Genomic DNA, 26,241 nt, shown 5'->3' with positions numbered 1-26,241 from the left:
AAAGGTGTACAAACAGCCCCAACCCCCCAAGACCCAGACCCCTACAGCGTAGAAGCAGCTCCCAACCCCATGCCCCCAAGGCACATGCCCCAACCCCTCCCCCAAGGCAGGCCCTAACAGTGTACAAGCAGCTCCCACCCCCCCCCAGACGCAGGCCCCAAAGGTGTACAAGCAGGCCCCTACAGTATACAAGCAGCTCACAACCACCCCCCCAAAGGCAGGCCCCAAGCCCCTCCAGATGCAAGCCCGAAAGGTTAAAACCAGCTCCAACCCCCTAACCCCCCCCGCCCCGCGCAGACGCAGGCCCCAAAGGTGTACAAGCAGTTCCCAACCCCTCCAAGGCAGGCCCCAAAAGTGTACAGGCAGGCCCCTACAGTGTAGAAACGCTCCAACCCCCCCCGCTTCCACCTCGAGGGAGGCCCTCCCCCCCCAGTATACACGAAGCTCCCAACCCCCTCTCAGAGGAATGCCTAAAAAAGTATACAAGCAGCTCCTAACACCCCCCCCCCCCCCCCAAAAGAGGCAGTCCCCAAAGGTGTACAAGCAGGCCCTCAAATCCCTTAGGTGTACAAGCAGGCCCTTCAAATCCCTTAGCCCCTGCGCCAGCTTTATTGGCGAGCAGCGAGGCTGGGGGGGGAGGGGGGCAAGACAGCCTTAAATAAAATACAAATATAAAAAGTGTTATAAATGGCTGTTATAAATCCAAATAGGATTACAATCAAAGTTTACAATTTATTAAACGAATAGAGGCAAGCAAGCAGCGCTGGGTGCGCCGGGAGTCTCTGCTCCCCCAGGACGCACGCCTGTTACGTAAGGCGGCTGGTTTTGATGCTCCCAGGCTAATACATATTCATTACTACTTCGAGAAGAGGCAGGGTTATTAGAATTGGTTTCTGGAATCCGAAACCCCTCCCAGGGGCGCCTGCGTACCAGTCTCTGGTGGTCTCTCGGGGCTTGCTCGGGCTGAATGCTGGTTGTCTTCCTCTCAGGCTTTTGTCCTTCAATTGTCCTTCAGCTCCCCCTTCCTCCTCGTTTGGGAGCCTCTGCGCCGGATTTCAGAAACTCTAGCAACATCCCCTGCAGTAGTCAGCACTTTTCCCTAAAAACCCCTTTGTTCTCTTATCACCTAGACCCGGGCCTCGATGGTAACCCTTCAAATCCCTTAGTGACACGAATTGCTGGACCATTCCTTACAAAAGGAAGGATAAAATATGTAGAGGAGCAATGGCACCCGCGAAAGCCCGGCGCCGCGGGCAGAGGCAGCGAAGGTTGACGGCAGAACAGTGCTCGGTTTGAACACGGAGAGGGAAAGCGAGGGGAAGGTGGCCGAAGCCGGCCGCAGTCTCTGAGCTCTCCTCCTCCTGATTGTTTTCTCTCAAAGCCATTTCTGTCTGTGTGCGGGCACCCGGAGCCGGCAGAAGTCCCCGTGAAGTCCTTCGGCAGGACGGAGGGCTGCGTGGGCTCCAGTGAGAGAGGGAGTTAGGAGAATCTTATCAAGTAGAGATAGAGCGCTGACAGCGTTAAACTAGGATGCTACTTAGCGTCTTTGCTAACTATGGTGCATTGTGCCAATTAACTAAAGCAAGAAGCCTTGGGCCCCTTACCAAGGTCAGTCTCCTAATAAGAGAGTGAGCCTGTCTTAAGAAACTGGGAGAAACTGGTCCTGCAGATGGACAAGAGCCAAGGAGCAACTGAGTCTGTGCAAAGACAAGAGGTCAACTAGCGGTGACGAGGAAGAGTCATCAATCTTCATGCCCACGACCTCCCGTGCTGCCCAGCGCTGAATAAACATACCTACTTTACAATCTCACTGATTGTGGAGTCCCTTTTCCGCAAGTCACTAGCAGCGGTTTCTTCCGCAGAGGTTTTCCCAGAGCCGCTTCAAAGCTTCCCTCGCGGAGCTGGGGCGTCGCAGGGGGTCGTCAAAGCACGCACACACACACACACACACACACACACACACAGGCGTTGTTGTCCAAACAGAAAGTATTTACAACAAATTCGACAAGCGGTTTTCCTCTGCCAGCAGCAAATGCCTGAGGGCCCCTACAGCTTCACAAATCATAGCACAAAGAGCCTAAAGTTCCTCTAAAATTTAGGGAAATGATTCAAAATAGATCTGCTAGGGGAAAACGATCACTGGCGGCAGGGTACACAATACACGCGAGTCTCAGCTCTCCTCCGCAGGGTCAGTGCCCACGCCCAAGTGCGACGCTGATGGCACCCGAACATTTGCTGTAGCAGGCAGCAGAGCCAGCAGCTCAGGGGAGCAATTTTAAAAACCAGGAGGCACTTAAACCAACCCTTAATTGACCCAGTTACTGCAGGAGAGTCCCGACTACTCGCCCTGGAGTCCTACTGTCACCAGCAAAAAGCACCAACCAAAGCTTGGGGGAACTTTGGTACAGCACAAGAGAAGGGAGTGGGGGTAGCGTAGCCGTATCGCAGAGCTGCTGCTTTTCACACCATTTTATCATCCCTGATAATTGAAAGTAAGGCCGGGTGGGCTGACCCCACCACCACCACTCCTGGCAGCATGTTTGGTCCACAACGCTAGAATAATTATTTTGCTCCCTCCCGTCCCTACAGCTTCATCATCTGAAAAGATTACAGTCAAAACAATGGCATACACAAATAAAAGTCAAGAGTTGACATAGTAACTCCGGGATTTGGGTATCAACTGTCCGAGAAATCAGAACACCCAGGCTTCACAATGTGCCCAACATCGAGCTGTGCCAAGGGGGGCGGAAGGAAGAAGCTTTCCGTTTAAGCCTTCAGAGCATCGCTCCATCACTACGTCAATTCACAGCCACCACAGCGTGCCGATGGACATCTTTCTGTGCCAAAAGAAACAAGTGCTTTGTCCTCTTGATATCAAAGGTAGCCACCTATAGTTACGGAACCATGCACAAGACCTTAACTCTGACCAGCAGGAAAACTTAGGACAACTGAGTGCAGATCCTGCCAATTTCTACCAGTTCCAACTGTGCTTTAAGTCTCATTGCAAAGCCTCAGTTAGAAAAAGGATCACCTCAGGGTATCCAACAAGAAGAAGAGTTGTTTTCTTTTTTTTCTTTTTTTTTTTGGTTTTTTTTAATATACCATAGGACTATGCAGTTCAATCATCAATCATCTTGGAAAGCTCAAGGAGGAGGTCATCCTCATCCTTCCCTGGGTCCAAGTCGAGCTCGGCTTCCAGTATGCCGTCTGAGAGTTCCCAAAGTAGCATCTCTAAATCCTCGTCTACAGATACGGGCGCGTTGCCTGTGGAACTCAGCCGGCGTGTCCTTGCTTCTTCTAGCTGGGAAGAAGCTGAAGTCGAGCTTGAGAACTCCATTGGCTCCACGGATTCTGCCTGGCTTCCAAGATGTGCTTCAGGTCTTGGCAGAGCAAGGAAGAGAACAATCAGTATATGCCATTTCTTAACGGGAAATCCCTTTTCTGCAAACCGGCTCTTAAAACCGTAGCCAACCCCTCCTGCACTTCAATCTTACCCAGGGATTGTTATTCAATTAACCCAGGGCTACATTTAGAGCCCAATATATTAGCAGGTACATTTTTCAGTTTGGGGGTTTCTCTGTGAAGCCAGAGCACCCGGAGTCTAGCAAAGATGGGAAACCAACATGGCCTCCCGGAAGCCCAGTGTCCGAGAACTACATCTCCCGGCATGCTCTGGGAAAACAATATGGACTCCCGGAAACCCGGTGGCCAAGAACTACATTTCCCAGCACTCCCCAGAAAATTGAGCCTCGCACCTTGCCGTAGGACGCCATTTTTTGCTCTGTTACATTACCGGTTTCGTGTTTATGGAGGGTTTTCCCGCCGTTTTGGGGGTTTCCCCTCAATTTCGGGTTTTCAGCTCTCCATTTCAGAGTTCTTCCCCGCAATTTTCGGGTTCCTTCCCCTAATTTGGTGCTTCGTCCCCCCCCCACTTTTGGGGTTCCCCCTCCATTTTGGGGATTCCCCCCAATTCCAAGCCCCCCACAATTTTGGAGGCCCCCACCATCCTTTCTTGGCCTGCCACCCTAATATTAAGGTTCTTTCCCCCAATGTTGGGGTTCTCACCACATGTTTGAGGTTCCTTCCCTTAATTTGGGGCTTAGCTCCCCGGGATCTGGGGCTTTAACCCCAATTTTGGGGGTCCCCCCCAAGTTTGGGGATTCCTCCCCAGGTCTGGGGGGGGTCCACATTCAATTCTGGAATTTCACACTTCCATTTAAGTCTTCTTCCCCCCAATTTGGGGGTTCACCCACCCAATTTTGGGGGTTCCTCCCCTAATTTGGGGGGACCCGACCAATTTTGGGGGTCCCCCCCAATTGTAGAGTCCCCCACCCTCCTTTTTTGGGTTCCCCCCTAATATTAAAGAGTTCTTCCGCCCAATTTTGGGGGACCCCACAATTTGGCCGTTCCTTCCCCTAATTTTGGGCTTCAACCCTTCGATTTTGGGGGGGGCTCCCCCCCTCTTATTTTGGCCTTCCGCCCTAATATTAGGCCTAACCCCTAAGAACCTTGACCCCTAAGCCTATGGCAACCACGGATCTAACCCTAACCCCTACCCCAACAAACCCTAGAAACCCTAACCCTAAAAACCCTTGCAGCCCTAACCCGATAAAATTTACCACACTAAACCCCTGAAGACTGTTCTGGGGGGTCCACATTCAATTCTGGAATTTCACACTTCCATTTAAGTGTTCTTCCCCCCCAATACGGGGGTTCGCCCACACAATTTTGGGGGTTCCTCCCCTAATTGGGGGGGACACAACCAATTTTGGGGGGGACACAACCAATTTTGGGGGGGACACAACCAATTTTAGAGTCCCCCACCCTCCTTTTTTGGGTTTCCCCCAATATTAAGAGCTCTTCCGCTCAATTTTGGGGGACCCCACAATTTTGACGTTCCTTCCCCTAACTTTGGGCTTCAACCCTTCAATTTTGGGTGGGCTCCTCCCCTCTTATTTTGGCCTTCCGCCCTAATATTAGGCCTAACCCCTAAGAACCTTGACCCCTAAGCCTATGGCAACCACGGATCTAACCCTAACCCCTACCCCAACAAACCCTAGAAACCCTAACCCTAAAAGCCCTTAGAGCCCTAACCCGATAAAATTTACCACACTAAACCCCTAAAGACTGTTCTGGGGGGTCCACATTCAATTCTGGAATTTCACACTTCCATTTAAGTGTTCTGCCCCCCCAATATGGGGGTTCGCCCACCCAATTTTGGGGGTTCCTCCCCTAATTGGGGGGGACACAACCAATTTTGGGGGGGACACAACTAATTTGGGGGGGGACACAACCAATTTGGGGGGGTCCCCCCAATTTTAGAGTCCCCCACCCTCCTTTTTTGGGTTTCCCCAAATATTAAGAGCTCTTCCGCCCAATTTTGGGGGACCCCACAATTTTGACGTTTCTTCCCCTAAATTGGGGCTTCGACCCTTCAATTTTGGGGGGGGCTCCCCCCTTAGTTTGGCCTTCCACCCTAATATTGGGCCTTACCCCTAAGAACCCTGACCCCTAACACTACGGCTCCCACGGATCTAACCCTAACCCCTACCCCAAAAAACCCTAGAAACCCTAACCCTAAAAACCCTTACAGTCCTAACCCGATAAAATTTACCACACTAGACCTACGCCTAAAAGCCCTAACCCTAAAAATTAAGACCCTCTAAACCCTAACCCAAAACGTAAAGATTCTCAAAGCCCTAACGCTGGAGACCCTAACCTTAAAAAAAAAAAAATAAGACCTTAAAACCCTAACCCTAAATACCTGACCATAACTAAAACCCTAAGACCCTAACCCTAAAAACCCTATCAACACTAAAACCACAAAATACTTTAAAACCTTAACACACTAACCCCCAAACCCTAACCCTTATAACTCCAACCCTAACAACCTTAAAATCCTAACCCTAAACCCTGGAAACCCTAACCCTGAAACCCAACCCTAGTGCCTTAGCCCTGAAACCTTAAAACCCTAACACCTTATTAGAAACACTCTGTAACCAATACCATAGGCTCAGGCAAGTATCTCAGTGAGGTAGCATTTTTATTCACGATTGCAATGGCAGGCGTCCCACAAGCCACCTACTAGTTCCATAACACAGTTTATATAATTTTTTTTTTCCTCTCGGTGACCAGGACCCTCCCCAGTTTCCCCATTGACTGAGTAATCCATGTTCACGATCTATCCAGTGCTTCACAGAAAATACACAGCTGCTGGCCTGTTACTAGTCAATTTTATTTTTTTCTTGACTGTTTTCCTCTTTGAGGTGGTAATGTTTCTTACGCCGTGATTTCCACCCAATTGCTCTAAGGATTCTGGTTGTCTGCATTTTACAAGGTTGTCTGTTAAGCTTTCTTATCACTGCAAGCATATATCAATACCACCTTCCTTCCCTCTAAACGATGTAACTCTGTGCAAAAACATTTTTATTCCCACAACCTTGATCCCCTTACCCTAAAATCCTTATTCTCTTTAACCCTAACAACTCTAACCACAACCCTAACCCTTCATATCAACCCCCCGACGCTAATGACACTGACTAATGATCCAAACCCCAAACCCCAGGCAACCAACAAAGAAACAGACACAAAGCTGAAAACTACAAAAAAGGCAAAACCCTGGATACAGACCCCAAATCACAAACACGCTACCAAAATGCTACAGAAAAGCCCCAGACGCAGGCCCCAAGCACTACAGCTAGGCCCCAGAAGCTCTAGACACATCCCAAAGCCAAAATGCAATCCCCAAACACTACAGAAAAGCCCCCAAACACCAGACACAGGCTGCAGAAGTCTACAAGCAGGCCCCAGCCACACCCGGATGCAGACCCCAACTGTCCACAAGCAGCTCCCAACCCACCCCCCCCATGAACTGGACCCCCCCCACCACCACCACCCAGATGCATGCCCCAGGCCCCAGGCCTCAGCCCCAGCCCCCACACCCCAGACTCAGGCCCCAAAGGTGTACAACCAGCTCCCAACTGCCCCCCTCAAAGGGAGGCCCCAAAGCCTGCCAGAGGACCCTAGAGCGTACAAGCAGCTCCCAACCCCCCCGGCACAGGCCCCAACCCCCCCCCAGACACAGGCCCCAAAGGTGTACAAGCAACTCCCCATCCTCCCCAGAGGCACGCCCCAAAGGTGTACAAACAGCCCCAACCCCCCAAGACCCAGACCCCTACAGCGTAGAAGCAGCTCCCAACCCCATGCCCCCAAGGCACATGCCCCAACCCCTCCCCCAAGGCAGGCCCTAACAGTGTACAAGCAGCTCCCACCCCCCCCCAGACGCAGGCCCCAAAGGTGTACAAGCAGGCCCCTACAGTATACAAGCAGCTCACAACCACCCCCCCAAAGGCAGGCCCCAAGCCCCTCCAGATGCAAGCCCGAAAGGTTAAAACCAGCTCCAACCCCGTAACCCCCCCCGCCCCGCGCAGACGCAGGCCCCAAAGGTGTACAAGCAGTTCCCAACCCCTCCAAGGCAGGCCCCAAAAGTGTACAGGCAGGCCCCTACAGTGTAGAAACGCTCCAACCCCCCCCGCTTCCACCTCGAGGGAGGCCCTCCCCCCCCAGTATACACGAAGCTCCCAACCCCCTCTCAGAGGAATGCCTAAAAAAGTATACAAGCAGCTCCTAACACCCCCCCCCCCCCCCAAAAGAGGCAGTCCCCAAAGGTGTACAAGCAGGCCCTCAAATCCCTTAGGTGTACAAGCAGGCCCTTCAAATCCCTTAGCCCCTGCGCCAGCTTTATTGGCGAGCAGCGAGGCTGGGGGGGGAGGGGGGCAAGACAGCCTTAAATAAAATACAAATATAAAAAGTGTTATAAATGGCTGTTATAAATCCAAATAGGATTACAATCAAAGTTTACAATTTATTAAACGAATAGAGGCAAGCAAGCAGCGCTGGGTGCGCCGGGAGTCTCTGCTCCCCCAGGACGCACGCCTGTTACGTAAGGCGGCTGGTTTTGATGCTCCCAGGCTAATACATATTCATTACTACTTCGAGAAGAGGCAGGGTTATTAGAATTGGTTTCTGGAATCCGAAACCCCTCCCAGGGGCGCCTGCGTACCAGTCTCTGGTGGTCTCTCGGGGCTTGCTCGGGCTGAATGCTGGTTGTCTTCCTCTCAGGCTTTTGTCCTTCAATTGTCCTTCAGCTCCCCCTTCCTCCTCGTTTGGGAGCCTCTGCGCCGGATTTCAGAAACTCTAGCAACATCCCCTGCAGTAGTCAGCACTTTTCCCTAAAAACCCCTTTGTTCTCTTATCACCTAGACCCGGGCCTCGATGTTAACCCTTCAAATCCCTTAGTGACACGAATTGCTGGACCATTCCTTACAAAAGGAAGGATAAAATATGTAGAGGAGCAATGGCACCCGCGAAAGCCCGGCGCCGCGGGCAGAGGCAGCGAAGGTTGACGGCAGAACAGTGCTCGGTTTGAACACGGAGAGGGAAAGCGAGGGGAAGGTGGCCGAAGCCGGCCGCAGTCTCTGAGCTCTCCTCCTCCTGATTGTTTTCTCTCAAAGCCATTTCTGTCTGTGTGCGGGCACCCGGAGCCGGCAGAAGTCCCCGTGAAGTCCTTTGGCAGGACGGAGGGCTGCGTGGGCTCCAGTGAGAGAGGGAGTTAGGAGAATCTTATCAAGTAGAGATAGAGCGCTGACAGCGTTAAACTAGGATGCTACTTAGCGTCTTTGCTAACTATGGTGCATTGTGCCAATTAACTAAAGCAAGAAGCCTTGGGCCCCTTACCAAGGTCAGTCTCCTGATAAGAGAGTGAGCCTGTCTTAAGAAACTGGGAGAAACTGGTCCTGCAGATGGACAAGAGCCAAGGAGCAACTGAGTCTGTGCAAAGACAAGAGGTCAACTAGCGGTGACGAGGAAGAGTCATCAATCTTCATGCCCACGACCTCCCGTGCTGCCCAGCGCTGAATAAACATACCTACTTTACAATCTCACTGATTGTGGAGTCCCTTTTCCGCAAGTCACTAGCAGCGGTTTCTTCCGCAGAGGTTTTCCCAGAGCCGCTTCAAAGCTTCCCTCGCGGAGCTGGGGCGTCGCAGGGGGTCGTCAAAGCACGCACACACACACACACACACACACACACACACAGGCGTTGTTGTCCAAACAGAAAGTATTTACAACAAATTCGACAAGCGGTTTTCCTCTGCCAGCAGCAAATGCCTGAGGGCCCCTACAGCTTCACAAATCATAGCACAAAGAGCCTAAAGTTCCTCTAAAATTTAGGGAAATGATTCAAAATAGATCTGCTAGGGGAAAACGATCACTGGCGGCAGGGTACACAATACACGCGAGTCTCAGCTCTCCTCCGCAGGGTCAGTGCCCACGCCCAAGTGCGACGCTGATGGCACCCGAACATTTGCTGTAGCAGGCAGCAGAGCCAGCAGCTCAGGGGAGCAATTTTAAAAACCAGGAGGCACTTAAACCAACCCTTAATTGACCCAGTTACTGCAGGAGAGTCCCGACTACTCGCCCTGGAGTCCTACTGTCACCAGCAAAAAGCACCAACCAAAGCTTGGGGGAACTTTGGTACAGCACAAGAGAAGGGAGTGGGGGTAGCGTAGCCGTATCGCAGAGCTGCTGCTTTTCACACCATTTTATCATCCCTGATAATTGAAAGTAAGGCCGGGTGGGCTGACCCCACCACCACCACTCCTGGCAGCATGTTTGGTCCACAACGCTAGAATAATTATTTTGCTCCCTCCCGTCCCTACAGCTTCATCATCTGAAAAGATTACAGTCAAAACAATGGCATACACAAATAAAAGTCAAGAGTTGACATAGTAACTCCGGGATTTGGGTATCAACTGTCCGAGAAATCAGAACACCCAGGCTTCACAATGTGCCCAACATCGAGCTGTGCCAAGGGGGGCGGAAGGAAGAAGCTTTCCGTTTAAGCCTTCAGAGCATCGCTCCATCACTACGTCAATTCACAGCCACCACAGCGTGCCGATGGACATCTTTCTGTGCCAAAAGAAACAAGTGCTTTGTCCTCTTGATATCAAAGGTAGCCACCTATAGTTACGGAACCATGCACAAGACCTTAACTCTGACCAGCAGGAAAACTTAGGACAACTGAGTGCAGATCCTGCCAATTTCTACCAGTTCCAACTGTGCTTTAAGTCTCATTGCAAAGCCTCAGTTAGAAAAAGGATCACCTCAGGGTATCCAACAAGAAGAAGAGTTGTTTTCTTTTTTTTCTTTTTTTTTTTGGTTTTTTTTAATATACCATAGGACTATGCAGTTCAATCATCAATCATCTTGGAAAGCTCAAGGAGGAGGTCATCCTCATCCTTCCCTGGGTCCAAGTCGAGCTCGGCTTCCAGTATGCCGTCTGAGAGTTCCCAAAGTAGCATCTCTAAATCCTCGTCTACAGATACGGGCGCGTTGCCTGTGGAACTCAGCCGGCGTGTCCTTGCTTCTTCTAGCTGGGAAGAAGCTGAAGTCGAGCTTGAGAACTCCATTGGCTCCACGGATTCTGCCTGGCTTCCAAGATGTGCTTCAGGTCTTGGCAGAGCAAGGAAGAGAACAATCAGTATATGCCATTTCTTAACGGGAAATCCCTTTTCTGCAAACCGGCTCTTAAAACCGTAGCCAACCCCTCCTGCACTTCAATCTTACCCAGGGATTGTTATTCAATTAACCCAGGGCTACATTTAGAGCCCAATATATTAGCAGGTACATTTTTCAGTTTGGGGGTTTCTCTGTGAAGCCAGAGCACCCGGAGTCTAGCAAAGATGGGAAACCAACATGGCCTCCCGGAAGCCCAGTGTCCGAGAACTACATCTCCCGGCATGCTCTGGGAAAACAATATGGACTCCCGGAAACCCGGTGGCCAAGAACTACATTTCCCAGCACTCCCCAGAAAATTGAGCCTCGCACCTTGCCGTAGGACGCCATTTTTTGCTCTGTTACATTACCGGTTTCGTGTTTATGGAGGGTTTTCCCGCCGTTTTGGGGGTTTCCCCTCAATTTCGGGTTTTCAGCTCTCCATTTCAGAGTTCTTCCCCGCAATTTTCGGGTTCCTTCCCCTAATTTGGTGCTTCGTCCCCCCCCCACTTTTGGGGTTCCCCCTCCATTTTGGGGATTCCCCCCAATTCCAAGCCCCCCACAATTTTGGAGGCCCCCACCATCCTTTCTTGGCCTGCCACCCTAATATTAAGGTTCTTTCCCCCAATGTTGGGGTTCTCACCACATGTTTGAGGTTCCTTCCCTTAATTTGGGGCTTAGCTCCCCGGGATCTGGGGCTTTAACCCCAATTTTGGGGGTCCCCCCCAAGTTTGGGGATTCCTCCCCAGGTCTGGGGGGGGTCCACATTCAATTCTGGAATTTCACACTTCCATTTAAGTCTTCTTCCCCCCAATTTGGGGGTTCACCCACCCAATTTTGGGGGTTCCTCCCCTAATTTGGGGGGACCCGACCAATTTTGGGGGTCCCCCCCAATTGTAGAGTCCCCCACCCTCCTTTTTTGGGTTCCCCCCTAATATTAAAGAGTTCTTCCGCCCAATTTTGGGGGACCCCACAATTTGGCCGTTCCTTCCCCTAACTTTGGGCTTCAACCCTTCGATTTTGGGGGGGGCTCCCCCCCTCTTATTTTGGCCTTCCGCCCTAATATTAGGCCTAACCCCTAAGAACCTTGACCCCTAAGCCTATGGCAACCACGGATCTAACCCTAACCCCTACCCCAACAAACCCTAGAAACCCTAACCCTAAAAACCCTTACAGCCCTAACCCGATAAAATTTACCACACTAAACCCCTGAAGACTGTTCTGGGGGGTCCACATTCAATTCTGGAATTTCACACTTCCATTTAAGTCTTCTTCCCCCCAATTTGGGGGTTCACCCACCCAATTTTGGGGGTTCCTCCCCTAATTTGGTGGGACCCGACCAATTTTGGGGGTCCCCCCCAATTGTAGAGTCCCCCACCCTCCTTTCTTGGGTTCCCCCCTAATATTAAAGAGTTCTTCCGCCCAATTTTGGGGGACCCCACAATTTGGCCGTTCCTTCCCCTAACTTTGGGCTTCAACCCTTCGATTTTGGGGGGGGCTCCCCCCCTCTTATTTTGGCCTTCCGCCCTAATATTAGGCCTAACCCCTAAGAACCTTGACCCCTAAGCCTATGGCAACCACGGATCTAACCCTAACCCCTACCCCAACAAACCCTAGAAACCCTAACCCTAAAAACCCTTGCAGCCCTAACCCAATAAAATTTACCACACTAAACCCCTGAAGACTGTTCTGGGGGGTCCACATTCAATTCTGGAATTTCACACTTCCATTTAAGTGTTCTTCCCCCCCAATACGGGGGTTCGCCCACCCAATTTTGGGGGTTCCTCCCCTAATTGGGGGGGACACAACCAATTTTGGGGGGGACACAACCAATTTTGGGGGGGACACAACCAATTTTAGAGTCCCCCACCCTCCTTTTTTGGGTTTCCCCCAATATTAAGAGCTCTTCCGCTCAATTTTGGGGGACCCCACAATTTTGACGTTCCTTCCCCTAACTTTGGGCTTCAACCCTTCAATTTTGGGTGGGCTCCTCCCCTCTTATTTTGGCCTTCCGCCCTAATATTAGGCCTAACCCCTAAGAACCTTGACCCCTAAGCCTATGGCAACCACGGATCTAACCCTAACCCCTACCCCAACAAACCCTAGAAACCCTAACCCTAAAAGCCCTTACAGCCCTAACCCGATAAAATTTACCACACTAAACCCCTAAAGACTGTTCTGGGGGGTCCACATTCAATTCTGGAATTTCACACTTCCATTTAAGTGTTCTGCCCCCCCAATATGGGGGTTCGCCCACCCAATTTTGGGGGTTCCTCCCTAATTGGGGGGGACACAACCAATTTTGGGGGGGACACAACTAATTTGGGGGGGGACACAACCAATTTGGGGGGGTCCCCCCAATTTTAGAGTCCCCCACCCTCCTTTTTTGGGTTTCCCCCAATATTAAGAGCTCTTCCGCCCAATTTTGGGGGACCCCACAATTTTGACGTTTCTTCCCCTAAATTGGGGCTTCGACCCTTCAATTTTGGGGGGGGCTCCCCCCTTAGTTTGGCCTTCCACCCTAATATTGGGCCTTACCCCTAAGAACCCTGACCCCTAACACTACGGCTCCCACGGATCTAACCCTAACCCCTACCCCAAAAAACCCTAGAAACCCTAACCCTAAAAACCCTTACAGTCCTAACCCGATAAAATTTACCACACTAGACCTACGCCTAAAAGCCCTAACCCTAAAAATTAAGACCCTCTAAACCCTAACCCAAAACGTAAAGATTCTCAAAGCCCTAACGCTGGAGACCCTAACCTTAAAAAAAAAAAAATAAGACCTTAAAACCCTAACCCTAAATACCTGACCATAACTAAAACCCTAAGACCCTAACCCTAAAAACCCTATCAACACTAAAACCACAAAATACTTTAAAACCTTAACACACTAACCCCCAAACCCTAACCCTTATAACTCCAACCCTAACAACCTTAAAATCCTAACCCTAAACCCTGGAAACCCTAACCCTGAAACCCAACCCTAGTGCCTTAGCCCTGAAACCTTAAAACCCTAACACCTTATTAGAAACACTCTGTAACCAATACCATAGGCTCAGGCAAGTATCTCAGTGAGGTAGCATTTTTATTCACGATTGCAATGGCAGGCGTCCCACAAGCCACCTACTAGTTCCATAACACAGTTTATATAATTTTTTTTTTCCTCTCGGTGACCAGGACCCTCCCCAGTTTCCCCATTGACTGGGTAATCCATGTTCACAATCTATCCAGTGCTTCACAGAAAATACACAGCTGCTGGCCTGTTACTAGTCAATTTTATTTTTTTCTTGACTGTTTTCCTCTTTGAGGTGGTAATGTTTCTTACACCGTGATTTCCACCCAATTGCTCTAAGGATTCTGGTTGTCTGCATTTTACAAGGTTGTCTGTTAAGCTTTCTTATCACTGCAAGCATATATCAATACCACCTTCCTTCCCTCTAAACGATGTAACTCTGTGCAAAAACATTTTTATTCCCACAACCTTGATCCCCTTACCCTAAAATCCTTATTCTCTTTAACCCTAACAACTCTAACCACGACCCTAACCCTTCATATCAACCCCCCGACGCTAATGACACTGACTAATGATCCAAACCCCAAACCCCAGGCAACCAACAAAGAAACAGACACAAAGCTGAAAACTACAAAAAAGGCAAAACCCTGGATACAGACCCCAAATCACAAACACACTACCAAAATGCTACAGAAAAGCCCCAGACGCAGGCCCCAAGCACTACAGCTAGGCCCCAGAAGCTCTAGACACATCCCAAAGCCAAAATGCAATCCCCAAACACTACAGAAAAGCCCCCAAACACCAGACACAGGCTGCAGAAGTCTACAAGCAGGCCCCAGCCACACCCGGATGCAGACCCCAACTGTCCACAAGCAGCTCCCAACCCACCCACCCCATGAACTGGACCCCCCACCACCACCACCCAGATGCATGCCCCAGGCCCCAGGCCTCAGCCCCAGCCCCCACACCCCAGACTCAGGCCCCAAAGGTGTACAACCAGCTCCCAACTGCCCCCCCTCAAAGGGAGGCCCCAAAGCCTGCCAGAGGACCGTAGAGCGTACAAGCAGCTCCCAACCCCCCCCGGCACAGGCCCCAACCCCCCCCCAGACACAGGCCCCAAAGGTGTACAAGCAACTCCCCATCCTCCCCAGAGGCACGCCCCAAAGGTGTACAAACAGCCCCAACCCCCCCAAGACCCAGACCCCTACAGCGTAGAAGCAGCTCCCAACCCCATGCCCCCAAGGCACATGCCCCAACCCCTCCCCCAAGGCAGGCCCTAACAGTGTACAAGCAGCTCCCACCCTCCCCCAGACGCAGGCCCCAAAGGTGTACAAGCAGGCCCCTACAGTATACAAGCAGCTCACAACCACCCCCCCAAAGGCAGGCCCCAAGCCCCTCCAGATGCAAGCCCGAAAGGTTAAAACCAGCTCCAACCCCCCAACCCCCCCCGCCCCGCGCAGACGCAGGCCCCAAAGGTGTACAAGCAGTTCCCAACCCCTCCAAGGCAGGCCCCAAAAGTGTACAGGCAGGCCCCTACAGTGTAGAAACGCTCCAAACCCCCCCGCTTCCACCTCGAGGGAGGCCCTCCCCCCCCAGTATACACGAAGCTCCCAACCCCCTCTCAGAGGAATGCCTAAAAAAGTATACAAGCAGCTCCTAACACCCCCCCCCCCCCCCCCCCCCCAAAGAGGCAGTCCCCAAAGGTGTACAAGCAGGCCCTCAAATCCCTTAGGTGTACAAGCAGGCCCTTCAAATCCCTTAGCCCCTGCGCCAGCTTTATTGGCGAGCAGCGAGGCTGGGGGGGGAGGGGGGCAAGACAGCCTTAAATAAAATACAAATATAAAAAGTGTTATAAATGGCTGTTATAAATCCAAATAGGATTACAATCAAAGTTTACAATTTATTAAACGAATAGAGGCAAGCAAGCAGCGCTGGGTGCGCCGGGAGTCTCTGCTCCCCCAGGACGCACGTCTGTTACGTAAGGCGGCTGGTTTTGATGCTCCCAGGCTAATACATATTCATTACTACTTCGAGAAGAGGCAGGGTTATTAGAATTGGTTTCCGGAATCCGAAACCCCTCCCAGGGGCGCCTGCGTACCAGTCTCTGGTGGTCTCTCGGGGCTTGCTCGGGCTGAATGCTGGTTGTCTTCCTCTCAGGCTTTTGTCCTTCAATTGTCCTTCAGCTCCCCCTTCCTCCTCGTTTGGGAGCCTCTGCGCCGGATTTCAGAAACTCTAGCAACATCCCCTGCAGTAGTCAGCACTTTTCCCTAAAAACCCCTTTGTTCTCTTATCACCTAGACCCGGGCCTCGATGTTAACCCTTCAAATCCCTTAGTGACACGAATTGCTGGACCATTCCTTACAAAAGGAAGGATAAAATATGTAGAGGAGCAATGGCACACGCGAAAGCCCAGCGCCGCGGGCAGAGGCAGCGAAGGTTGACGGCAGAACAGTGCTCGGTTTGAACACGGAGAGGGAAAGCGAGGGGAAGGTGGCCGAAGCCGGCCGCAGTCTCTGAGCTCTCCTCCTCCTGATTGTTTTCTCTCAAAGCCATTTCTGTGTGTGTGCGGGCACCCGGAGCCGGCAGAAGTCCCCGTGAAGTCCTTCGGCAGGACGGAGGGCTGCGTGGGCTCCAGTGAGAGAGGGAGTTAGGAGAATCTTATCAAGTAGAGATAGAGCGCTGACAGCGTTAAACTAGGATGCTACTTAGCGTCTTTGCTAACTATGGTGCATTGTGCCAATTAACTAAAGCAAGAAGCCTTGGGCCCCTTACCAAGGTCAGTCTCCTGATAAGAGAGTGAGCCTGTCTTAAGAAACTGGGAGAAACTGGTCCTGCAGATGGACAAGAGCCAAGGAGCAACTGAGTCTGTGCAAAGACAAGAGGTCAACTAGCGGTGACGAGGAAGAGTCATCAATCTTCATGCCCACGACCTCCCGTGCTGCCCAGCGCTGAATAAACATACCTACTTTACAATCTCACTGATTGTGGAGTCCCTTTTCCGCAAGTCACTAGCAGCGGTTTCTTCCGCAGAGGTTTTCCCAGAGCCGCTTCAAAGCTTCCCTCGCGGAGCTGGGGCGTCGCAGGGGGTCGTCAAAGCACGCACACACACACACACACACACACACACACAGGCGTTGTTGTCCAAACAGAAAGTATTTACAACAAATTCGACAAGCGGTTTTCCTCTGCCAGCAGCAAATGCCTGAGGGCCCCTACAGCTTCACAAATCATAGCACAAAGAGCCTAAAGTTCCTCTAAAATTTAGGGAAATGATTCAAAATAGATCTGCTAGGGGAAAACGATCACTGGCGGCAGGGTACACAATACACGCGAGTCTCAGCTCTCCTCCGCAGGGTCAGTGCCCACGCCCAAGTGCGACGCTGATGGCACCCGAACATTTGCTGTAGCAGGCAGCAGAGCCAGCAGCTCAGGGGAGCAATTTTAAAAACCAGGAGGCACTTAAACCAACCCTTAATTGACCCAGTTACTGCAGGAGAGTCCCGACTACTCGCCCTGGAGTCCTACTGTCACCAGCAAAAAGCACCAACCAAAGCTTGGGGGAACTTTGGTACAGCACAAGAGAAGGGAGTGGGGGTAGCGTAGCCGTATCGCAGAGCTGCTGCTTTTCACACCATTTTATCATCCCTGATAATTGAAAGTAAGGCCGGGTGGGCTGACCCCACCACCACCACTCCTGGCAGCATGTTTGGTCCACAATGCTAGAATAATTATTTTGCTCCCTCCCGCCCCTACAGCTTCATCATCTGAAAAGATTACAGTCAAAACAATGGCATACACAAATAAAAGTCAAGAGTTGACATAGTAACTCCGGGATTTGGGTATCAACTGTCCGAGAAATCAGAACACCCAGGCTTCACAATGTGCCCAACATCGAGCTGTGCCAAGGGGGGGCGGAAGGAAGAAGCTTTCCGTTTAAGCCTTCAGAGCATCGCTCCATCACTACGTCAATTCACAGCCACCACAGCGTGCCGATGGACATCTTTCTGTGCCAAAAGAAACAAGTGCTTTGTCCTCTTGATATCAAAGGTAGCCACCTATAGTTACGGAACCATGCACAAGACCTTAACTCTGACCAGCAGGAAAACTTAGGACAACTGAGTGCAGATCCTGCCAATTTCTACCAGTTCCAACTGTGCTTTAAGTCTCATTGCAAAGCCTCAGTTAGAAAAAGGATCACCTCAGGGTATCCAACAAGAAGAAGAGTTTTTTTTTGTTGTTGTTTTTTTTTTTTTTTTTTTTTTTAATATACCATAGGACTATGCAGTTCAATCATCAATCATCTTGGAAAGCTCAAGGAGGAGGTCATCCTCATCCTTCCCTGGGTCCAAGTCGAGCTCGGCTTCCAGTATGCCGTCTGAGAGTTCCCAAAGTAGCATCTCTAAATCCTCGTCTACAGATACGGGCGCGTTGCCTGTGGAACTCAGCCGGCGTGTCCTTGCTTCTTCTAGCTGGGAAGAAGCTGAAGTCGAGCTTGAGAACTCCATTGGCTCCACGGATTCTGCCTGGCTTCCAAGATGTGCTTCAGGTCTTGGCAGAGCAAGGAAGAGAACAATCAGTATATGCCATTTCTTAACGGGAAATCCCTTTTCTGCAAACCGGCTCTTAAAACCGTAGCCAACCCCTCCTGCACTTCAATCTTACCCAGGGATTGTTATTCAATTAACCCAGGGCTACATTTAGAGCCCAATATATTAGCAGGTACATTTTTCAGTTTGGGGGTTTCTCTGTGAAGCCAGAGCACCCGGAGTCTAGCAGAGATGGTTCAATTTTTGTAGCAAGAGGCACTTTGCCACCTTGCTTAATTTTCCTGTAAAAATGTTAAGAAGTCTCCATCTGCAAATATCTGTTTACTAAGTTAGTCATTTTTCCCACGGCACACTCAGCAGAGTTTGCTCCCCACTACAGGAAGCTGATCTGCAGCCATCACTTCCCTCTGCTCTCCCTGCACTCTTGTCACCTTGTATGTTTGTTCGGGTGGCATTCTTGAGGACCAAAAGGCAGAGGACACTACTCATCATTTATCACCTCACGAGGAAGTAGAAGAACTTCACCTCATCCTCATTTAGGTATTCAGACAGAGCAAGAAGTCACTGGAAAGCTGTACCGACTTGCAGCATTTAAAGAAAGTAAGTCTAATTAAGCATTCCTGCTAGCTGCTAGGAAGTCATTTCACGTGACTTATTTATCTTATAAGATAAATAAGTGACTTATCCTCTGATGGATTTGGGCTTTAATTATCTCAGAACCCTCCTTTTTTCCCCACCTGTGACAGAACTTATGTTTCACTGGGGATATACACCGATTGAGAAAAAGAACAAGTTGTGGTCATCACCTGTTTTGGGGATTTTCTTCAAGTCTGGTGGCTGGGACGTGCTCCAGCGTGGCTGGAACAGCCTAGAAAGCAGCAAAACAGTGTTTAGGACTCATGGGTAAAAGATTCCTTACTAGCTTTTTCCTCCATGCTGCTTCTCCTCTGGCATTGCGGAACCTTAGCCAAAATACAAAACCAAGGTGCTCCTGAAGAAAGTTAATATTCACTTGGAGGTTACTAATGATCTTGTGTCTTTTAAGAACACAGCATTAATGGACAAAATCCTCCACACCAGAGAAATCACAGAATCACAGAGGACTAAGTAAATAGTGCCATTAATCTAATAAATATGGAAGGGTACTACAAGAATTCTGTAGGCAGCTACTGGATTTAAAAGGAAACAGAAGGCCTGTAGAACATTTGAGTTTTCCATCTTTTCTCCTAGAGGAGGGTATAAATTTTACAAGGGATCCATTTCTGCATTAGCCCCTGTCCTTACCATAGCTGCTTTTTTGGCTGGAGGTCCCATTGTGTCTGCATCGGAGGCAGTCCGTGGTTTCACAGCTGCTACAGCAGAGGGAAAACTGCCAGGTGCCTTACGTTTCAGTGCCTTCTTCTTGGGGGAAGCGACTTTCCCATCCCAAGGCTTCGCAAACATGTTAAAGTTGGCTAGAGTAAAAGGAAGAGAGAACTGATACAGTCTTGCTCTGCCTCATGAAAAATCCACGTTCTCTTCCTCATTTCCACGGCCCTTCTACACAGTTAACTGTATTTGGCCAGCAGAATTACACTGCCATTGCCTGGATTCTCAGCAATATCTTCCACATAGTAAACTCCGTCTACCAACAATCCATACAAAGGAACAAAGAAAGTGAATGGCTACAGTAAATCATAATCCAGGACGAGGGAAACTCAGACACAGAGCGATCCCAAGTGCAAGCAATACTCTAAGACGTTGTATGAAGTCTAGTAAGATTCACAAATGTTGACAGCTTTTGTATTTAAAGTCTTGCTCCCTCTAGGAAAGGAAAAGCAGCAGGTATAGTAAGACAAGAGAGTGTATGCAACTGTTGTACCAGCTTCCTCTCCCCTGCAGTGATGTCCCACAAAATTTATTAAGTTGTTCTACAAAATCCAAATTTGTAGAGTCATATTCTAGTCTCCCATTCCTGACCTAACGTCTGGCTGGCAGGAGAAGAAACGAAAGAAAGCTGGGTACTTGTTTTCTTTGTGTGTTTATTTCCTCGTGTCCCGTGAGACAGAGAGAAAGGCTACAATGTGCAGTGCATGCAGCCTTTAAGCCCTCCTTATCTCCCTCACACAATCTCATTTTACAAAGTTGATATAATCTTAACAACGAGGCCTTTGATCCTCTGTCATTTTTGACAGAAACTGGCCCCCCACATTAAGATGCTGATGCATGCTTTACAAACACATACACGTGTCAAGCTAAGCAACACATGCCAAAGAGGAAGGTGAACTTGAACTCAACACAGGGAGGACTTCATACCATAAACAGATGGCAGAAAAAAACAGAATACCAAAATTAGACTAAAAAGCCCCTCAATGTGTTAATTTTCTAGTGGGAAATACAGAATACCGTCACGTAATTAACGAAAACAGACATGGTTGCACGTTCTGGCCCTTCTTTGCCTTTGAACTTTGTAGCTTTAAACTCTTTTATCCTCCGCATTGAAGGAAAAAGCAAAGCAGATCCTGAGCAAATGGAACTTGCTCAATATGGGAAGCACCTCACCGGGGCAGGTATTAAAGCATCTTATTACCTGATAGCTTTGTGTTCCATAACGATTTCTGCCCGGCTGGGGCAGGTCCAGGTTGTGCTGGGGGAGCTGGCACATTTCCTCCACTCTGCTGCATCCGCAGAGCTTTCTCGCGCTTTATTTCTTCCAGGGTTTTAACACGCACTTCTCCTTCTGGCTTGGCTTTACCTGCCGGCTCCTTCGACTGCACTTTGCTGGGCCCGGAAAGAGTGAGCACACTCTGCTTCTTGGGCTCACCCTCAATTTTTGCCCCTGCGCTGGGATCTTTGGTTTTACCATGCCATTCAGCCTGGGCTTTGGCTTGACTTTCTCGAAGAGCTCTCTCACGATGGATTTCCTCCAGTGTTTTCACATGGATCTCTCCCTTTGGCTTAGCAGCCTTCCCTGTCATCATCAAGAAATGAGAAGCACCAGCATTTAAAGAGAGTCCAACAATAGTTTAAGTCTCCAAAATTTGTCACAGTACTAAGGAAAACTAAGCCTGAGCGTTCCCAATAACCCATCTTAGGACAATAGCCTAACATTCTCCTCCTCCTCTGAGCCACTTGTTGTATTTTGAAGACCAGCCCTATCCAGAGAGAGTTGCTACACAGAAATGCTAGTTTACTTGATTACTTTTTCAGACTGCATTTCAAATTCCTGCTCCCGGCAGTGGCTCTATTCTAATTGTATATGATGGTTCACAGAAGCAGCTTAAAACCTTGACAAGGCACAAGCGGAAAATAAACACACACCTAGAGGCAGATTTCTGATAGTGGCTGTCAGAAGAGCTTCAGCACTCGAGCAAGGGGAACCAGTTCTTTGTTTTCATTTGAATTCCTTTTTAGGGCTGTATGAAAACGGTCTAAGTTCACGGAAAGGAAGAAGGAGAAAGTATATTTAATAGCCAGTTGTTACCTTTCGCAGTACTAGTCCGTTGAGAAGGTAATCCTAGTCTCTCCTTCACAGACTTGGGAACTTGAACTGCAAAACAGAAAAAGACCAAATTAGGGAGGCTGCATAAACGTCAACTTTGTGTTCACATTCGAAAACAAGGCAGGAAAGGTAACTTTGAATCCCGGTGATTAAGACCTCAGCCAACATGCAAAAAGAAACATCGCAGGAAAAGGACAAACAGAGAGCCTAAATACAAAACCCGTGAATCACATCCAGATGCCTGTTTAGTAGCTGTACCTCTCTTTGGTGCTTTGTCAGCATTTCCCGGAACCTCCACCTTCTTCCCCAGCCTTTCAGCAAGGCTGCGCTTCACGGGAAGGGCGCTTACATCAGCTTCAGACAGAGAAAACAAGGAATATTTTAAGAACATTTCTTTGCAGGAAGATTTGAGAACAGTCAACCACAAGCTTCTATTTTTCAAGCATATTTTCATAAAATTGCCTTTCAGCTGCTAAATGGTTTTTTTGCCATTTCTGCAGTCAACACAGATCTCCACTGCAACGCATTTTCCTCTCACACGTCAAAAATACTCTTCGATGCAGTCATATAGAGAAGGCGGCACCTAAATAACAGCTCATAAAAAGTTCTTACCCATGGAGGCTTTCCGTTTTCCTTGTTTCTCAGCAAGATCTAGTCGAACCACAGGTTCCTCCCCTAAAACAAAAGTAAAATTTTTCTATTTCATAGAGACCAGTAGCCAATAGAAATAGTATACTGTTAGCCCATGTCCAAAAAAACCCAGCAAGACACTGTTTTGACAGCTAAACCACACAAACTCATATTACAACTATAATTAACTTAGAAAAAGTATCCATAGTCTCAGTGTTTGCCTCAAATTCCAGCTGAATGTAGTCGAGAATGAATCTGAGTCTGCTTGACAGCTATACTTTGTGCAGAACAGAGCTGCATAAGCAAGCAGAATATTATTAGGTACCAATGCTGAGAAATATTCCTTTCTAAGGTGAATGTCTATGAGTAAAAGTACTTCTTCACTTCTTTCCCTTTCAAAGGAATTTGCACAACTCTAAACAATATAATTTATACACAGACTCCTATCGCACTACTGTCCACACGTGCCACTGTCAGCCTCTTTAAAGCTTCAGAAATTGCTTCTTACATAGCACTGTCCTCTAGAGCTCTTTCTTCTCGTTACTCTCCTGTTTTTCAGTTATCCCCCTATTTGCATACTGACACATTTTTTTCTTTCTCCTGCTACTGCACTTAACCTGAGCACCAAAGCTTTCCAGTACAACCAGGGACTTTCAGCATAAAAGCATGTTTTGAACAGAAGGCGGCAGCACCAGGAGGCTAACAGGGGTGAATTGCCTTCCTTCTTGCTTAACCTTCCAGTTGAGGAGTAATGAAATCAAAACAAAAGCATTAATTATTACCTTCCTCTGTAGACAGTGTCACAGTTCTCACCACTGTCCGGACATTTTCCTTTTCCGGAGCAGGAAAAATCATAGAATCGACGGGAGGAAGAGAAGATCTTGAAGGACCTTCTGCTCAGAGCAAGCAAAACATAAGGAAGTTTACCAAACAGAAAAAACTATCACGAAGAACAAAAAACTTTAATTATTCATTACTGTCAAACATACAGTGACCAGAGCATGCAAATAAGAGAGGTGACTAATTTGCCTCTGGTTGCCCTTGGAATTCCCATCTAGAATACCAGCTGGCTGAGAATCAGGTTGCTCGATGCCCCCAGCTAAACATGGAAGTCTATCCCTCAAGCAGCTCCCAGCCACCATCACCTGCCATTCTGAAGCCAATCAAATTTCACTTCTTTGGCAAATAGTTGGATTCACCAAAGCATAGCCAGCTACCCGGTATTACTGGAAGAATTTTTTTTTGAAAGAAAAATCATCACACAGGATGAAGGTGAAGAGGGTAAGAAAGTAGGGAATATTAACTCACCACCGTGTCTCTTAGTTTTTTCCTTCATTTTCTGCAATTTGATTTCTTCAAGTGTTTTTATTCCAAAATTCAGACCGTCCTCTGAAAACAGAAAACAGTTAATGAGACTAAGGCTTAGAGGCACTCACTGAGGACCACAGATCCTCAGGCTTCTTAGTGCTCAGGAACTTTCAGAAGTATTTAGAATAAAGCCTGTCAACACTCCTCACAAGTGAAACAACCATAGAATCAATGGCATTTTGCCCCTCCTTTCACCCTTCAGGGTAAAAACTGTAGTTTTAATTTTAATCCATTTACGTGATATTAGATCCCTCTATCGTTAGATATGGCTTTCAACAGTGGTTGCCAGGCTGCACGTGCAGCCATTTAAACTCCATGCTGTGACCCTGTTTTGTTCTCCAAAAGGAAAGAAAAGGAGTTCAACTTTCTGACCCAATGGGCACATGATGGTATCAGGGAGAAATGAGATCATGGAAATAACCGAGTCCATTCAGCACCCCTACATTCTGTTGTGTTTTTACGCCACATTGCTTTTGAGTTAATTGTCAAGTTCTCCTTCCGATTTATCCTACTACAGGTGCTGGAATACCTTGTTTAGCAGTAGTAGCACTGGCTTTCCGAGTGGAAATCATCCGTAATCCATTTTGGCCTTCCTCAGCTGGTTGCTGGACGGGAGTTTTAGTTTCTTCTCCTTCCGCAGAAAGCTGGTCTGAAGGGGAAAAATCTATTCAGTTATGCATAGGCCAGATTGTTCGTGATTATGTAGCTCATGCAATGACACTTCAGTCCATGGTTCCTATAAAAAAGCTTTTTTTTTTTTTTTTTTTTTTTTTAATACAGCTACACTGACCTGATGAACTCGTAAGTAGACTACCCTAGGACAAAACATCTAGGACTCTAGATTCTCTCTGCAGCTTTAACTACTACACAACATATTACTCTTCAGACAAAAAAAAAGGAATTTCCTTCCTAGTTTCACATAGAGCTTTACACAACAGACCAACTAAAGCCAAGAGTGGTTCTAAGCTTTCCTCCAACATTTCAGGTTCTGTCCACTGACTGCCAGACAAAGCCACCAGTGACCTGACCAGACTGCCTGCCCTATCGCTAGTCAGACCTCAGGTCATCTGTGATTTATACATTGATTTACAGCACAAATTCCTTCCAAGAACCAAAGACTTACACAATCATTTACAGCACAAATTCCTTCCAAGAACCAAACCATGCTCACCATCATCATCTTTATCATCATCTGCAGCATTGATTACAACTGGAGGGTGTGTAGGGCTTGGGACATTTTCCGAGTTTTCCACTACTTCAGGCTACTTCAGCAGGTTATTTATTTATTTATTTATTTTTAACTGTATTGAACCTCTCAAGTAAGCTAGGAGCAGACTAGGAACAACTGAGCACTTGTTAGAGTGTGCCTTTTCACCTGGACTCATGTTACTTTGAATAAATTAACAAGGATAGCTAGTGATAATTTGTGATTTAAGGAAAATCCAGATACGTGAGAGAAAGAGCAGCGTTAAAGCAGTTAAATTCCTGCATTCCTAAGTGCTCTCTCTAGCCAGTTTCTGAATGCTTCTGTTCTGTGGCTAGGATTTGGTCCGCTTGACCACAAGATCACTAGTAAAACAAGGATGCCGTCCAGTCAAACCTTCAAATGAATGTAACTTACCTAAGGTCTACCGTTTGCTATCAAAGCAGGTAGCTTTGTCCTAATATTCTGTACAGTTGACCAATTTTAGCACGGAACTGAAATGCAGTCAGTTTAATGGGAGGGCTTTGGAAGCTGCCTTCAACAGTCAGTTCAGCCCTGTAGTCAGAGAGCAGATCAAGCCATGTGCAGGGTTGTGACTTCTCTCTTTAGAAAGAAAACCACTGAGCCAGACAGTTCCATGTTGAGTATCACAACAGGGAATGACATTTCTTCCCTTTGTCTTTCAGATGCAGAGCTTACTGATGGAAGCCTTCAATACTCAGACTAAACCTACCATCAAAACCGACGACCTTTTTACCGTCCAAACCAACCATTTTTCCATCAAACCCAACAACTTGGGTTTTGAAATGAAACTGGTAAGCCACAAGTCTTTATTGAATCTATTTTTCAGTGAAAGGGTTTTCTCTGTAACCTGATCATTTAAACTGTTGTGCTTAAAAGAAGGTCACTTGCAAGAGCGGTTATAATCCATGCTATAAAATCGAATCATCCTCTGGAAAGGGAAAAAAGGAGCAATTATCTTGCATGTACTCTTGATAAAGGAGGAGCTACACAATGGTATATAGTTTCACACTTTGTTTTTGAGAATGTCCAGGCTTAAGTAACAGCTCTTGATGATAAATGAAAAGATTAATACGCAGTGGATTTACACAGAACATTACGTTTTTAACAATGATCGATACAGAGTATTTGTCATGCATATCACCTGTGTACACCAAGAAATACTTATTTCAATATATATCTGTACAGTATTTACATTTTATATTTAAACTCTAACTCAAAACTTTTTCCAAGAAAATACAGAAATGAAACTGGTAAGCCACAAGTCTTAATCTGCAGCATTTGGTCTACAACAGACCTGGCTTTTCCAGCAAGCGTATCTACATAGATATGTAACAAATCTTAAAAATAGGCATTGTTTTTATATATGAAGCATTATAAATGCTGCTTGGTTTATAAAGCTTCGGTTTTGTACCCGTTT

At 48.1% G+C, this 26,241-nt stretch overlaps 1 protein-coding gene across 1 annotated transcript; it reads right to left on the bottom strand.

The window, feature by feature from the left end:
• Positions 1-16,373: 16,373 nt before the first annotated feature.
• LOC308186570 (zinc finger CCCH domain-containing protein 11A-like) lies at positions 16,374-24,770 on the bottom strand. Its single transcript, XM_080608701.1, has 6 exons — positions 21,857-24,770; positions 21,581-21,646; positions 20,687-21,067; positions 19,402-19,571; positions 18,924-18,985; positions 16,374-18,118 (listed from the first exon to the last, which is right to left on the bottom strand). The coding sequence occupies exons 1-6, from the start codon at positions 22,050-22,052 to the stop codon at positions 17,857-17,859; spliced, it is 1,137 nt and encodes a 378-aa protein (XP_080464827.1). The 5' UTR covers positions 22,053-24,770; the 3' UTR covers positions 16,374-17,856.
• Between the last annotated feature and the right edge of the window lie 1,471 nt (positions 24,771-26,241).

This window comes from Anser brachyrhynchus, assembly GCF_964034855.1.
Source record: "Anser brachyrhynchus genome assembly, contig: SCAFFOLD_234, whole genome shotgun sequence".
Taxonomy (NCBI): Eukaryota; Metazoa; Chordata; class Aves; order Anseriformes; family Anatidae; genus Anser; species Anser brachyrhynchus.
Note: the sequence above shows the minus strand (reverse complement) of the source record. Positions and strands in the feature narration are given on the sequence as shown.